Source organism: Mytilus galloprovincialis, chromosome 3 (assembly GCF_965363235.1).
Source record: "Mytilus galloprovincialis chromosome 3, xbMytGall1.hap1.1, whole genome shotgun sequence".
NCBI lineage: Eukaryota > Metazoa > Mollusca > Bivalvia > Mytilida > Mytilidae > Mytilus > Mytilus galloprovincialis.
Genome location: NC_134840.1, coordinates 54,124,874 through 54,140,078, shown reverse-complemented (window position 1 = coordinate 54,140,078; position 15,205 = coordinate 54,124,874). Strand labels below are relative to the sequence as shown.

Genomic DNA, 15,205 nt, shown 5'->3' with positions numbered 1-15,205 from the left:
ATATAATGTTCTCAAACAGATTTTCATATAGTTTTAATGAGGTAATTTTTCAAGGTAAAAGATCTAGAAATGCAGTTGCATCATTGCCTTAACCGAAGTTAGTGTGTCGCTTTGTCATCGCTGGGAGCTTCCAGACTAATGAAAATTATAAAGACATGTATAAAAATAAGTGGAAATGTCAATGCATTTCTCAGCAGTTTCTATGTCATACTAACACAAGTTTTAAACAGTTTAAAGCCAATTTTGAAAACAATCTTGACTTTGAAGAGTTCTTATTTCTATTCCTGAGATATGGGACCTTCAACCACCAGAATTACGGTAATCGTTCATGTCATATTCTAGCTGAATATATTTGGAACAAATTTCTATAAACTTTTACTGTTTTGGGGTCAGGTGAATGTAGGCTTCTGATGAATACCTGCGACAATTTCAATATGAAAAAGAAGGATATTTCATGATGCAACTGTTTATATTGTTCCAAATCAAACATCTAAATTGAGGGATTTTTAGATTTTCATTCAGTTGTTCCAGTTTCTTGTTGTACATCATGTTTGTGTTTTGTGTATTGCTTATACATCGATGTTTCTGTCGTGAAGCATGCTACTGCCTTTCAAATTTGTTTTCAATAGCATGTCACGTGTTGATTCAAAAAAGCTTAATCGGCAAAAAAACAGCAATGACAAGTTCCTTCACATCATGCACGTTTTAGAGGACAACGTCCAGGAAACAGTACACTGTTACGATTCTTATCCGATACATCAGAATCTGTCACGACAAGGGAAAGATCGTAATTCGACTAGACAAACTTTTACTGTGTTGGGGTTTTGTGAATGTAGGCTTCATTTCGGCTTCTGATGAATACTTGCGGCAATTTCAATATGAGAAAGACGGGTATTTTATGATGCAACTGTTTATACTGTTTCAATTCAAACATCTAAATGGAGGGAATTTCTATATAAGAGGTTCCATTGTTGATATATATATATATATATAAGTTTACATTCACACACATAACCATTGCTTGGTATCAATTATGAAATAAAATGAAAATCATGATTTTAAATCTTGAAGTAATTAAGTCTAATTTGAAGGAGGGATGATACTCCCAAGAATCCTTAAGAGTATTTCTATGTTCCTTTAACTAGAACAGGACTTTGTCTATCCATTTAACACAAATGGTTTCAATTGTATGAATGTTTTATTTCTTACTTTGTGTAAAATTGAGAATGGAAATGGGGAATGTGCCAAAGAGACAACAACCCGACCATAGAGTTTATTTACTCTAAAACTTGGGATATGTTTGATATCACTCCAAAGGCTGTTAATTACCATTGTTTAGTCATATTTGAAAGAGTTCCATGATGTATGTTATCGGCATATAATTTAAATTTTTGTATGAATAAATTAATGGCCGAGTTTAGGTTTCTTAGTTAAATGTACATTTTGGCATTAGATATTACTATTTTGTATTCTTCTTCTTTTTCTTCTTTCAGGTAAGGAACCGAATTCAAAGCTGGATGTAATTGGTTCCGCGCGAAAACTTTACGCAGTGTCGGGCAACACAGAAAGTTTTCTCTTGGCTATTTACAAATTACATTTAAAACGTTTGCAAAAATATGCAATTAAAATGATTTACAACTGGTTTATCCTACTTCCTTCCAGAGCATGTCTTTATGGCCTTTATTCTGGTTGGAATGGAGGAAGGTTTTCTTTACTTCTATTTTTAGCAGTTTAGGACATTAAAAAAGATTATGTTTGTTTTCCCTAACCCTTCTTACCCAGAAAATGGCTTCCTACTCAAATTAATTTTATTGTCCTGATTAAAAAAAAATCAGAAAGGCATGAAGACTAAAAATCATCTGACAATTCAATTACTCATGCCGAAAAAAATGTCTTCCTATACCTACCCAGTGTCTCTACCTTTGGGAAGGCTTTGGGCAAACCAAAATATTTTTAATTGTGGTCTTATTTATGCATCCGTTAAAGTCCATTAAATTTTTGAAATGCTTTGACATTTTAATCCAGAAAAGCGCATCGGATAACGAAATTGGTTTCATTCATCGTATAGAACTTAAGTTGCCATGACCCAATGACAGGGTCTTTTAGGATGACAGTTAAAAAGTTTGAAGCCAGGATAAAATATGATTGAGAAGTAAGCGACAGGTCGTTTGTTTTTCAGTATCAAATATCAAATCGGTCTAGTTTAACATTCAGATTTACCTCAAAGGTAATACATTTTTTTGGCTCTTCTCAAGGACTAGAAAATTGATAACGACATCTAAAACTTTGACAATTAATTTGAATGAAAAGAGATGCAAGTTATCATTTTGTGAACCCTACAGATTATAGTATGTTCACGTTGTCCTCATATATAAACTCGTGTATAGTTTATCTATTGTTATCAACAAAATAAATCAATAGTACTACACGAACACTTACTCTAGAAATGAATATATGTATTAAGGCACTTTGAGAAACATGAAAAATATATAGATTGACTTTAAAAAACTCGAATTGACGTCCATCACAAAACAAATCAAAACCTTCATCTCTTGATGGGAATTATTTTTCGCACTCTAGACTATTTCTTAATTCTTATAAAAAAGAAAAGTAATAAAATACAGGAACAATATTTTGTTGGAAAATCAATTTGTACACCAATTATCAACACAAAAAAAGAAAAAAAGAAAATTTTTCGGTGCCTTATTTATCAACAATCTACCATTATGTTGACCATACTATCAAATTGATTTCATAGGCGGATTTAGGGGGGGGGCCAAGGGGGCCCGGGCCCCCCTTTTTGGGAAAAAAATTGGTTGCTTATATAGGGAATCACTGAAGCGTGACTGGAGCGGGCCCCCTCTTAGGTCAGTCAGTGGGCCCCCACTTATGAAAATTTCTGGATCCGCCACTGGATTTCCTGACAATTTTTCTCCAGTATACAGATAGTTAAGTTTGAATTCAAAAATCGTCGATAATAAATGATCAGGGCATCGGAAAATATATTGGCTTGGTCTTCCTTATCTTTCAGTCTTCATGAAATATAGCCCAGAGTGATGCTTGGCAAGACAATCCCAATCTTAATGAAAGGAATTATGCATGATAACCTCTTTTTGAATGCACATACGGAGGGTCCTTAGAGCCAGTTTAGTATTCAAAATGCACTTCGAAAGATTACCACCTTAAATAATTACATTAGATGTATGTTTCATTATGATACTTTATTCTGATTGGCAAACTACACATCACGTGTTATTCCGTAAGCAATTACATTGCTCAATAAAACTTTTCATTCATGATAACACGTGGTCCCACAATAAAGTGCACAGGTGAATTAAATAAAACAATAATAAAATTAGTGTTTTCATGATCATTGCTTAAAAAAATGTAATTATAAGTATTGAATGCTTCTTTTTGTAACTTCATAGGGTTGTAAAAGCGTTGACCGTGCGCACATTTTTAGTACAAAATATACTTTGGCCAACACTTTTACAGCCCAATGAAGTTACAAAAAGAAGCATTCAATTCTTAAATGAAAACTGGAAAGTGCAGACGTTAGTATTGCTTGACTGTATGTTGGTTGATTAACATACAGTGGCAATTATTTCATGCATATCCAGTAGTAATAGAAAATTGAGCTTGCTTAGTGACTTTGAACAATCTTCAATGAGGTTAAATTCAAAATGTTTTACACATTTATTTAATGTAAAGACTACCGATATTGATAACATCTAGATGTTTTGTTTTGTTTTGTTTTGTTTTATGGATTGCGATCTTTTTATATTCTTTCTGTTGCAGTTCTTTAAGACAACATATTCTTGATGTGACGGATTCAACTTTGTGGATATGTCTTGAAATTGTAAACTATATCAAAAGTCGTCTTCTATTTAAATTGTAAAGAAGATACTATTTTGAGATACTTGATGCATAAATACATACACCTGAACAAAATGAAACATTTGCAATGCAGAAAATTTTATTGATATATAAGTGTCTACATAAAAATGCAGAAATTAAGTCCATTAGCACACATCTTGCTCTAAGGAAGCTGTAGATTTCTACTAACTTTGATCTTGGTTGCTGTAATAATTCTGTATGTCTTGAAGCAGATCATTGACTGGGCGAGTTTGAAATTGTCTGAAATTAAAGAAATATTTTTATTTTCACAAAGAGACAAATTAAATAATACATACAATCAACATAAAGAAGATCATTTGTCGCTCGAGAATGGCAAAATCTTATAATAATAGTTTTATCCCTCATTAAAATATTGTCGTGATCAGATCGAGTGTAAATATACTGTTTGTTATGTATATATATACTTACTTTCTGTAATGTCTGTTTCTAAAGTATGGTTGGACGCTTTTTCTGTAATGCAGAGACCATTCTGCTATCTATGAGATAAAAAAAAAATAGGTGATCAATATTTTTCAATGATTTTTTTAAATTCTAATATATTTTGTTGATTTGCCGAGTAAAATTTACGTTTTTGTGTTGAAAAGAAAGACATTACTGTGTATATTTGTTTTTCTACTAAATTATTGTGTTGTTCGGTCACTCGGTGAATATTTTCCTCTATTTGAATTCTTCGATTAGTTATTCTATAATGAATCGTATGCAGGAACACTATGGACAGACATCTTACACTGGAAAACATTGGGTAATAGAAATACCAACTAAATCCGTCTTCGTTCTTCTTTTTAGGAGGAATTGGAACCTTAGTTTAAGTAAAAATGTTAAATTTGAAGAATTAGAATTTGATCAAAATGTTTCTTATGCTTTTAATAACAGGTAGATTTTAGTGAATTTAAATATTATAATGTGTTTTGAGGTTTCAATGATTATATATATATATATTACCTTATTTGATATGCACAGATCATAAATTCTACAGAGTATATCCAACAATTCCTCGTTTCCAAGACGTTTATTTCTCACAACAACTTCTGTAACGCTCTCTGGTGAAATGTCAAATGGGACCACATCATTATGTAACAGCCGTGTCAACTTGTTGAATGTTAACGAGTCTGGTGTATATTGAATTGACAGATTATCTTTATCTCTTTCAAGCCCAGCAAGCAATGTTTCGGTGTATCTTTCTACAGCAGCATGATTTTTAACGAATGGAGGTAAATAAGAATGTTGACGGTAAAGTTTGTCAAAAGATGGATCATCTTGAACAACATCGTTTCTCGTATAGTTTGTCGGTTCTTCGTTTCTTGAATAGTTTGTCGGTTCTTCGTTTCTTGTGTAGTTTGTCGGTTCTTCGATTCTTGTATAGTTAGTAGGTTCATGGTTTCTAGTATAATTTGTTGGTTCTTCTGGTTCTTCCTCTATTTCACCGGAACCATCGGACTCTATCTCGTCTGGGACCAGTTGAGGAGGTAAACTCTCACGCCAACAGTAAAAACTTTCAAGTTCAGCTTCATTCTCAAAATTTCTAAGTTCATTGCTCGACAAATTTAAAATGCTTCTGACTTTATAAGTTGGTCTTACATGTTTTGGTTCTTGTATCTGCAAATAATGCATAAAAATGGTAAAATACAAGGACGTTTTCTGGAATGTTTTCACTTCTCATACATAATAGATCACAAAATTATTATTAATTAAAACACGTTTATAGTTTAGAGTTAAGAAAGCTACGAGTTTGTAAAGCTGGAATTCTTGAAACACAATAAAACGCCCATATTATTCACATAAAAAACTCTACGCAACCGTTAACTTATATGTTTTATGCTTCCCTAAATTAGACTCACACGTGCCATTGGTTGCTCTGAAATGCGAAGTACTTTTTTTTATTTATCCATCAATTTCAATTTCCCTGAGAACCCAAGGAGGGATGTCCACAAGTTCGATGACTGCTGCGGTATAGTTTCACAGCTCCTACTTTCAATATGTAAATATTCTGTGTTTTATTTTAGTTAATGAATTTCAGACATCCATCAAATTAACCTTCTTTTTAAAATTTACAAATTGATGCTTATAATCCTAAGTATGATACATTTTGTCGCAAAGTATCTTACGAAAAATATGTCAAACATTGAAGAGTTCTTTGTTCTTGTATCGAAGAAGACATGACTTTATCGCCAGTTTTCCCCATTATACGATATGATTTCCATAAATACTTATATATTAAAGTATTGGTTTGATTAATATTATAAGTAAAACTTAAATTCATCATTAAAATGACTTCTTACAAATACTCCGATATAAGCAATACATACCATTGGAAGATTTTGATCTATAATTTTTTCTTCAGTCGGCTCGTCTTCAATTTCTGGAACTAGAAAATCAACAAATTGAACCATTTATAATAGTATAACCTGATCCAATCATGCAATTGTATACCTTATTCAGTCGATTAATGTATTTCTCTTTTCTTTTTATATTATATATATAAAATTCTATTAAATCTACAAACATTTTTTAAGATAAAAACACATTTTCATTTATGCCTTGAAAAGCGTCGCGTCTAACGGCAAAACAATTTTCTACATAAACAACAAAATATACTTACTGTTGGCGTTTGGCAACTTGTCCAAAATATATCTAAAACACAATACAGTCATGAAAGCAGCTGTTGATAGTCCTAACGCTGTCGCGGTATATTCGATGTAGTCGTCTGCTGTTAGCTTCGATTCAAGATTAAAGTCTGAGTAGGATGCATCGAGTATAGTAGATAGTGTAGTATTACCAAGATCTGTTCTGTGTCCAATTCTAGTTAAGAAACGATGGACTTGATCCAGTAGAAAATCCATTACTATATATCTAAACAGAAGCAAAAACAAAGAGTACAATGCTTCTGAGTTTTGCAAGACGTTGCCAATGTACTATAATCCTTTGCGATAACTATGACGTTATGACTATTGTGACTGTGACAAGGGAAATAATTTTCGGATGTTGCTTTATGGAATTAATGTATAGATTCAAAAAAGAATATAAACAATAATACTTTCTTGAAAGTCTCGATAGCTCGCACTAATTTTCACTTTTCAATGTTTACAGAATCTCAAAATATCAACCAAACCCTAATTTTGCACACAAAAAAGCGCTAGTTTCGCATTGTTGCTAATGATCAAAATTCGCAGAAAATCACTAACGTCAGCAAACTGGTTTCGTAAAGTCGAAAGTACACCCAAAGCAAAACGAACATGGGCAAATAAAGACCGTTTATTTTTTTATTTCCCAATAAATTCTATATAGCAATGTATTTATAAAACTTTTTTTCATGTACGGCAGAAAAAAACTGCAGGGAGATAGGATTTTAAGCATTAAAAAAAAACATAGGTTTTCTTTTTTCTAGCTAAAATTAGTACCCTTTTTAACTACTTCAAGAATGTTGAATCGATATTGCCAAAAAACAACAACAGATCAACGACCGAATTTTTCTATATGCATTTGCATTGGCAAGAAATGTATCGACAACTTTTTATTACCGGCAATATATATGTATGATTTCACACACATTTCGAATGCAGCAATTATTAAAGGAAAAAACATAAAGGATAATAAATTGTTGAATATAAAAGTTTGTGTTTATATATGAAAAAAACCCATACAAATTCCAAATTAAAATATCTCAATAGGAAATTCATGAAAGTACATATTCGTTGCACATTCCAATAATGCGTCAAAATTGACTATATGTTAAAAATGTTAAGAAATAATCAATAATGATCTTTTTTTTTTGTATCGTCCGTCCATGGAGTTCCCCTGTCGTCTGGTTTGTTTAAAACACGTTCTAATTTAGCGACCTGTCTTCTTTCCTGTTACTGGAATCTTTACGCTACACAAATTTTACTGTTTTCTCAATGAAAAATGTCTGTGTCATAAATTAGAATGATAACTATTACATTCTTGAAGTACTACATATTTGACTCTCCAAGTGTGCACTGTTTTAATCGGCGATATGCAACTATACTTTCAACCTTAGATTTCAGTCAATCTTGCTCAGCGAAATATTGGTATGTTTATAAATGCATTTTATTTATTTATTTTGTATCAAATTTGCGGATGTAAGGTCAATATGTAATCCAATTTAATAAATTACTAGCATAAGAATAAATAAGAACGGGGGAGGGGAGTTAAGACGTCGGTCAAAATTAAGTTATGGTCAGTATCTGAGAGAAATCAAAGTTTAAGAATTCACCGTTTTTACAAAACTATAATTCAGATTTCCAAATAAAATAAAGTGAAAAGTGAAAAAACTTATTCCAATCGTAATAGAAAAAGTGTTGTTTCTACATTGTATTTTTATTTTTCAATGCTTTAACGGAAAGAAAGTAAGTGACCAGTATATTTTTAAAGACATTTATGCACTCAATCTATCTTGAGAAAATCCATTTTATTTTAATTTTAAATGGCTATGTTCTAATGTAAGAAACTCTAAAATTAGCATACTTTCCAGGTCGAGGATTGTTTACTGAATACGCGAATGTATAAACAAATATGTTACCATTCTTGGCTTTGTTTAGAAAAATCTCTTCAAAATTGGAAAAAAACACGTTTTAAATCTTCTTCTACACAGGCAAGCGTAAAACTATTTTTTTTTTATAATGTCTGTTGTACCACTTGATGGTGATACCAAGTATACTTCAACATTCCAAAATCTGCAAGGGCATCGTTGCAGTTGTGTACAGTAACACCTTAAAAGGGGAGACTCCCATGTACAGTGCACTGATATGAAGACAATTTGTTTTCGGCTGCATGTGTACCCTCTCTGGTAGCCCGAATATCTTTTATGTTTATTTTTTCGTTGATCTTATAGATATTTATTTTTCGCTTTATTGAGAATATGTATGAATACGGCGCACCATGGACGCAATATTTTAGTGCTATTATTTTCTATGCATGACCATAACCGCACAAGTTGGATAGGGCAGACTGAATTAAGTCTTTCAACCGGGCGCCGAATTACGAGAACTCGTACACTTCAAACAGAGAACGTGTGAGAGGGAAAATTTTATACATCCCTTAGTTATTCCGGGATTGGGTAAAATTGGAATGTTAAGGAACCTTAATGGATTATGTTTCTTTTATATCTCAAAAATCAGAATGTGTTTAGCAATATGAATTATTGTTAAGGACAATTTTGATACACTGTAGCAAGATTTTACATTGAATGACACCTAGAACTAATATGAAGGACTATTTATGTATTTTTGAACTGAATTTCTAGAAAATTGACCATACCACTTGGTGAAATGTTTTCTCAACCTTTTTCAGGGAAAACTGGTATATCAACATGGCATCAAATGAAGAAAAGATTGAATCTCTTCCTCCGTTAAAAATGACACGTCAGCACTATTTACTTTACGTTATGATCGCATTGTTCATGTATTCCACTGTATGTTCAGTCGTAGTGGAAACTCAATACGCTTACTATGCCGTTCAGCGAGAAAGAAACGTAACGGGGTCAGTGTCACGTGATACATCATGTACAGCTAATAAATCAACAAGCCAATACCTCCTTCAACAGGAAATACAAAGAGAGACAGCACAGTGGAATGCATATGGTCACATAGCAAGCGCCTTCCCAGCGCTGATCATGACCATCCTAGTTGGTTCATGGAGTGATAAAATTGGACGTAGAGTTGCACTTATTATTCCAATTCTAGGACTTATTTTCAAATGTTCCTTTCTAGCTATTTCAGTACAGTTAGAATGGAACATTTATTATCTTTTGATTCCGTTTTTTGTGGATGGTATAGCCGGTACTTCTGTCGGTTTTATCTCTGCTGCGCTGTCTTTCACCGCAGATTTGACGAAATATGGCAAAACTAGAACATTTGGTATTGTTTTGGTTGAAATGACCCTTGGCTTAGGCGTGACAACAGCTAACATAACTTCAGGATACTTAATTAGATACACAGGATTTTTATACTCTGTAGTTGCATGTTTATCAGTTACCATTCTGACTTTGATATTGATAATCTTCTTACCAGAAACCGTTCAGTCGAAGAAAAATTTTCAAAGCGTCTCACAAATTCAATATTTTAAAAATTCTATTAACTTTTACATTCACAAAGGTCCTTCTCGTTGGAAATATATCATACTTGCTGCTTCATTTTCATTGTCTGTGATGCCAACTATTGGAAGAAATAACGTTCAGATATTTTATTTACTTAATTCTCCATACTGTTGGAGTTCTGTTCTGATTGGTTGGTTTGGAGCTGCAAGATCTGTGTCAGAATTGATCATTGGCTTAGGACTTGTTCGTCTTCTACGGAAATGTATGTCTGAACGGCAAATGCTGTTTGCAGGCACTCTATCAGCAATTGGTTACTACACCCTTATGTCAACTGCAGTTAACGATATCATGGTATTTTTAAGTAAGTTCAGAAACATTGCATTTTTATTTAAGATGTCTTTAGAAAAATATATTTTAGAACTTATTTATATGAATGGAAGTTCTTTTTCACAGTAAAACATTAAAAAGATTGTTTACTAGTATATTAATGGAAATGTTTGTTTTTTTTTAATAGTTATCATTTTTTTCCAAATGCTATTATTTTATTGCGATACGACTTAGTCATTATGTACTACTGGTTTAACTAAGTATAAATATTTTGCAGGTAGAACAGCGGTTCATAAGCCTCGGTCATCTGAACTACAATTTCAGTGTGAACTTTAATATAGTAAACTTCAATCCTTTTTAATTTCTCGTCATTAATTTTTGTACCGGAATTTTCCCGATCTAGCAAATTCAATTTGTGTTTGCTGTTTATGTCGTCTGTATGACTATGCAAGGCGGAAAGAAGCACAGCCACAGCTCGTAGTAATATGAAAGTGTATACGATACGGATTCATTTCAATGTCTTGTTAATTGGTCCGTCGTTTGTTTACTAAGAGTGTTACGTCTTGATGGTTTTACTTTAAAGAGAAAATTTCTGTAAGAAACCTCAACTTTCCGTAATTTTTTTTGCAAAAGAACATATGTCACTTGATGGTACTTATTTTTTTTTTGTGTGATTAGAAACATATGAATTTTCTCTGACCATTATTTAGACAATGCGTACCATAACATGACTACTTAGTATCAACACCTTTTGTGTCCATGTTACAACCAAGGAGATTTAGTGATTGTTCTTGGAACCTCTAAATCAGGAGTTTAGTATAAGCAAAGTAAAACTATTCCGAAAATTAAGTTACTTCTTTGCAAAATGAGATGTCAATGGTTGAAAAAGACATAATCCACATTTAACCGAAACATAAGATATCTAGGTAGTTTTTATAGTAAAGTTGACAAAAACAATTGTTCACCGGATGATAGCACAAACGTATGGAATAAACTGACCAAAAGACCATAGATAAAAATCTTTATGTAATAGACATTTCAACAATTCCATACTAGTAATATGCTCATTTAATTCATGTGTTATAAACAGTTGTGCTTTTGTATTTTTAGCTCCTGTTGTTGGAATTATGTCACACTACCCTAAACCTATGATACGGTCTTTGTTGTCAGCAATCACAGCCAGAGATGAACAAGGTATGATATTAAGAATATGACACCAAGTCTATGATACGGTCCTTAATGTCAAGAAATATCTGTACCAAAAACCATATAAACGGCACCAAGTCAGTTGGGCGACAATTAACGTTCAATATAATTTTGGATGTCGAAGAGTTTGGTATCGAGCAGCACTTAGTCCTTAGTCCTAACGACGATTACTCTTAACTTAAAACCTCACCAAAGATACTAGGCTTATAATTTTGTGTCGGATAAAGTATAAAGTTTAAGAAACACGTGTTTTGTGCAAGAAAATACTATAAAAAAATTCTTTCAAGCAAAAAAAAAAGTGTTTTGCAAGTTAAAACTACAGCAATAAAAAAACAAGCACACGTTGATGGTTTTTCCAGTAGTTGTTTCAATCTGACGCTCAACATCAGTTTATTACATCTTTAATATATGTGCTATCTTTACAGGTGCAATGTTTGGAGGTTTAACAGCCATTGAGTCTACGTCTGGTTTGTTGGGTTCGGTGTTGGCTAACTTTATATACGGAGAAACAGTTGCTATTTACAGAGGAATAGCTATGGCTATATTTGGTGTCTGCCATTTTATCGCCCTTTGTTTGATAAGGTATCTAGTTTAAATTTTCGTTCAATGTTTTAATTTTGAATCACAAATTTCGACTCAGTATCAATATCACACTTGCTCCAGAAATGCTAAAATGGTGAATCTACATAAAATAACATTACACTTTAGATAACAGAAGCACTATAAAATCATCTTGTTTTTTTTTTGTATAAGTATAGACTTTTAATCAAATTATTTGACATTTTATTAAACCTTTGCTTATACATTTTGTATTTGTATTTCTATGTTTTAATATTTTTTCTGTGATAACCATTCTTTTGTGCGTACATGTACGAATTTTATTCTATATTTCAGCGTATTCATTTTTAGAGAAAAACGAGAAAAGAAAATCCCCGAGGATGTGAATGTTGATGATGAGAAAATTATATATGCAATTAAAATGTGATGACATATAAGAACATTAGGTAAACCGTTAAATTTTGATGTCTTAAGAAAAAAAAACTAAAATCTAATACCTATTTAGAACAAACGTGTTGTCGACTGAATCGACTAGTCTACCTACAAAGTATTTGAATGCACAAATGAAAGTTCAATTTTTGAAGAAAGATCATTAGTATGAAACACAATTGTGTTGCATTAAAAATATGAAGAACATCTCATACAATTAATAAAATCTCGTTTGGTCTAGTCTTAGCCCTATAATATCAAACCTCGAAGGTTCATATCATTTACATTCAACGTTTTTTATAGGATTTTTTTATACTATAAATGATAAATGACGATTCAACATTGATAGTAAAAAAATCCGAAAATAAACGTTGTATTAAATGATATGAACGGTCAACATTGATAGTAAAAATAATATCCAATAAAAAAAGTTGTATGTAAATGATATGAACAATTTTTTAACTATCAATGACAGTGAAACAAATATTCCATAACAAACGTTGAATGTAAATGATATGAACCTTCGAAGTCTTATATTATAGGACTAGTTTCGTCTTAACTGGGTCAAAAAAGACAGAAGTCTGACTTCTTAATATATCATTTTTTTCTGGTATCACCTAAGTTGGACAAAGGTATACAGAAAAACACATTAGTTTACATTACATTGCATATATGTACATTTGTTGAGGAAGCATTAAATATGAGTTTTTTTACAACGATATGATCAGTACAGCCGACAGGTTAACATCAGAGAGAATCTAGTTTGTCATTTATAATTCTAATAAATTGGCACAATTTTCGAAGTTTAGATTTCTGTTTTTGGTTCATAATAGCATTAAATTTTAAAACATTACAGTTCGTTAGGTATTTCTTGTCAATAAGTAGTGTTCTATCTGTCAAGAGACTGCTGCATTCCATTACATAGTGGTATTCGTCACCTATAGCAACTCTGCACAACGGACACTTTCTCTGTTCTCGGGGAATGTTTTGCCATCTACCATTTTCAATCGGCAGTTTATGGTTCATTGTCCTAAACCGCGACATTGGTATTACATCTTTATCATCAAGTACGTTAAGGTAGTGTTCGAAATTGTGTGATGTCTTGTATAGGCGATAATTCAGGGCTTTAGGCGAATCGTTTACCTTTCCTGACCATGACTGTGTAAACTGATCTTCTAGTCTTTGTTTCATTATCGATTTAATGTTAGGTAATGTGTTTTGGAATGACCATAAGTAAGAGAATCCACTATTATCTAGAATACTTTTCATCTTGTCTAACGACCGCGATCGAAATGTTGTTTCTTGTGCTAACTTGAAAAGGTATCTAAACATTACAGCAGCGAGCTTACTTTCTTTACCGGTAATTAACTTTGTCCAATAAGATACAATTCTAGTTTTTATATCTAATTCTAGAGGATACCGACCAAGTTCTCCATAAATGAAGTCGTTTTGAGTAGATGGCTTAAGATGTAAAAGTAGCTTAAAAAATTTAGTTTGAACTCTTTCTAGTATATCTAGGTTTTCGTAACCCCATATTTCGCATCCATATAGCAGAATAGGTTTTACCAGTAAGTCAAATAAATCTACATGGCATTTAATTGATAAATTGTGAATTCTTCCCTTCCGTAAAACTTCGTACATTGCACTTGTTGCTTTGTCCTTTAGATGTTGTTTGCATTGTTTAAAGCTGCCTGTTTTGCTGAAAATAATTCCTAAGTAGTTAAAGTGTTTTACAGTTTCAATATGATGATTGTTGAATTGGAAAAGTGGAGGGTTTGTAGTTCTTCCTTTTGAAAAAATTAGGATCTTAGTTTTATCAACATTTACTCGCATCTTCCAGGTTTCGCAATACTTTTTGTTAAGTGCATGTTGCAGTTGTTCTGGTGATTCTGCCATGATTACAGTGTCATCTGCGTAGAGAATTATGAATAATTGTATTAAAGTTCCAAGTTTTTCTTCTATATCTTTACTTATTGTGTTCATACCTAAAACATTTTCCGTGATGAGATAGTCTTCTAGGTCATTCAAGTATAAAGAAAATAAAAACGGTGACAGATTTTCTCCTTGTCTGACACCGATTTCACAAGCGAAAGGTTCACAAATTTGACCATTATAGCTCAAGCTGGATTTAATATTCTGGTACATGCTAAAAATAGTATTAAATATTTCCCCCTTTAAATTGTTGTTCAACATTTTAAACCATAAGAAATTACGATTAACCGTATCGAAGGTCTTTTCAAAGTCTACAAATGCGCAAAATAGTTTCTTTTTTGAGTGTTGTAAAACTTCAATTAGAGAGTTCAGAAGAAACGCGCAATCAATTGTTGAGTATTTTTCTCGGAAACCATTTTGATTTTCTTTAAGAAGAGATGTTTGATCTGAGAATTTTTTAAGGCGTTCATTTAATACCGCTGTAAAGACTTTTCCGAAACAGCTCACAATAGTTATTGGTCTGTAATTTTTGGGGTTGCGTTTGTCACCTTTGTTCTTGTAGACAGGTTTTATCATTCCTTGGACCCATTGTTTTGGGATTTTTCCGGAGTCGAAAACTAGGTTGAAAATTTTCACATATATGTCTATAAGAACATGAGCGGATGTTTTTAAATATTCATTAATCAGTTTGTCTTCGGCGCATGCTTTGTTATTTTTCAGATTTTTCAGCGCTTTAAGAATTTCATGTTTTGTTATTCTGCTATTTAACTCATCGTTTATTTC

At 32.2% G+C, this 15,205-nt stretch overlaps 2 protein-coding genes across 2 annotated transcripts; one reads left to right on the top strand and one right to left on the bottom strand.

The window, feature by feature from the left end:
* Positions 1-3,953: 3,953 nt before the first annotated feature.
* Positions 3,954-6,839, bottom strand: LOC143066474 (uncharacterized). The gene is made up of 5 exons (XM_076239390.1): positions 6,518-6,839; positions 6,225-6,283; positions 4,861-5,514; positions 4,327-4,394; positions 3,954-4,137 (listed from the first exon to the last, which is right to left on the bottom strand). Exons 1-5 carry the CDS (start codon positions 6,756-6,758, stop codon positions 4,062-4,064), a joined length of 1,098 nt encoding a protein of 365 aa, XP_076095505.1. The 5' UTR covers positions 6,759-6,839; the 3' UTR covers positions 3,954-4,061.
* A 1,035-nt stretch (positions 6,840-7,874) lies between these two features.
* On the top strand, positions 7,875-13,206 carry LOC143068321 (lysosomal proton-coupled steroid conjugate and bile acid symporter SLC46A3-like). The gene is made up of 5 exons (XM_076242266.1): positions 7,875-7,964; positions 9,226-10,331; positions 11,408-11,491; positions 11,929-12,085; positions 12,398-13,206. The coding sequence occupies exons 2-5, from the start codon at positions 9,245-9,247 to the stop codon at positions 12,486-12,488; spliced, it is 1,419 nt and encodes a 472-aa protein (XP_076098381.1). The 5' UTR covers positions 7,875-7,964; positions 9,226-9,244; the 3' UTR covers positions 12,489-13,206.
* Positions 13,207-15,205: the final 1,999 nt, after the last annotated feature.

Coding starts and splice junctions, on each gene's coding strand:
- LOC143066474 (XM_076239390.1), bottom strand. CDS start 6,758: ATGGATTTTCTACTGGATCAAGTCCATCGTTTCTTAACTAGAATTGGA. Junction 6,284..6,517: donor CAAGTTGCCAAACGCCAACA/GTAAGTATATTT, acceptor TTGATTTTCTAG/TTCCAGAAATTGAAGACGAG. Junction 4,138..4,326: donor AGAAACAGACATTACAGAAA/GTAAGTATATAT, acceptor CTTTAATTTCAG/ACAATTTCAAACTCGCCCAG.
- LOC143068321 (XM_076242266.1), top strand. CDS start 9,245: ATGGCATCAAATGAAGAAAAGATTGAATCTCTTCCTCCGTTAAAAATG. Junction 10,332..11,407: donor CGATATCATGGTATTTTTAA/GTAAGTTCAGAA, acceptor TTGTATTTTTAG/CTCCTGTTGTTGGAATTATG. Junction 12,086..12,397: donor ATCGCCCTTTGTTTGATAAG/GTATCTAGTTTA, acceptor TCTATATTTCAG/CGTATTCATTTTTAGAGAAA.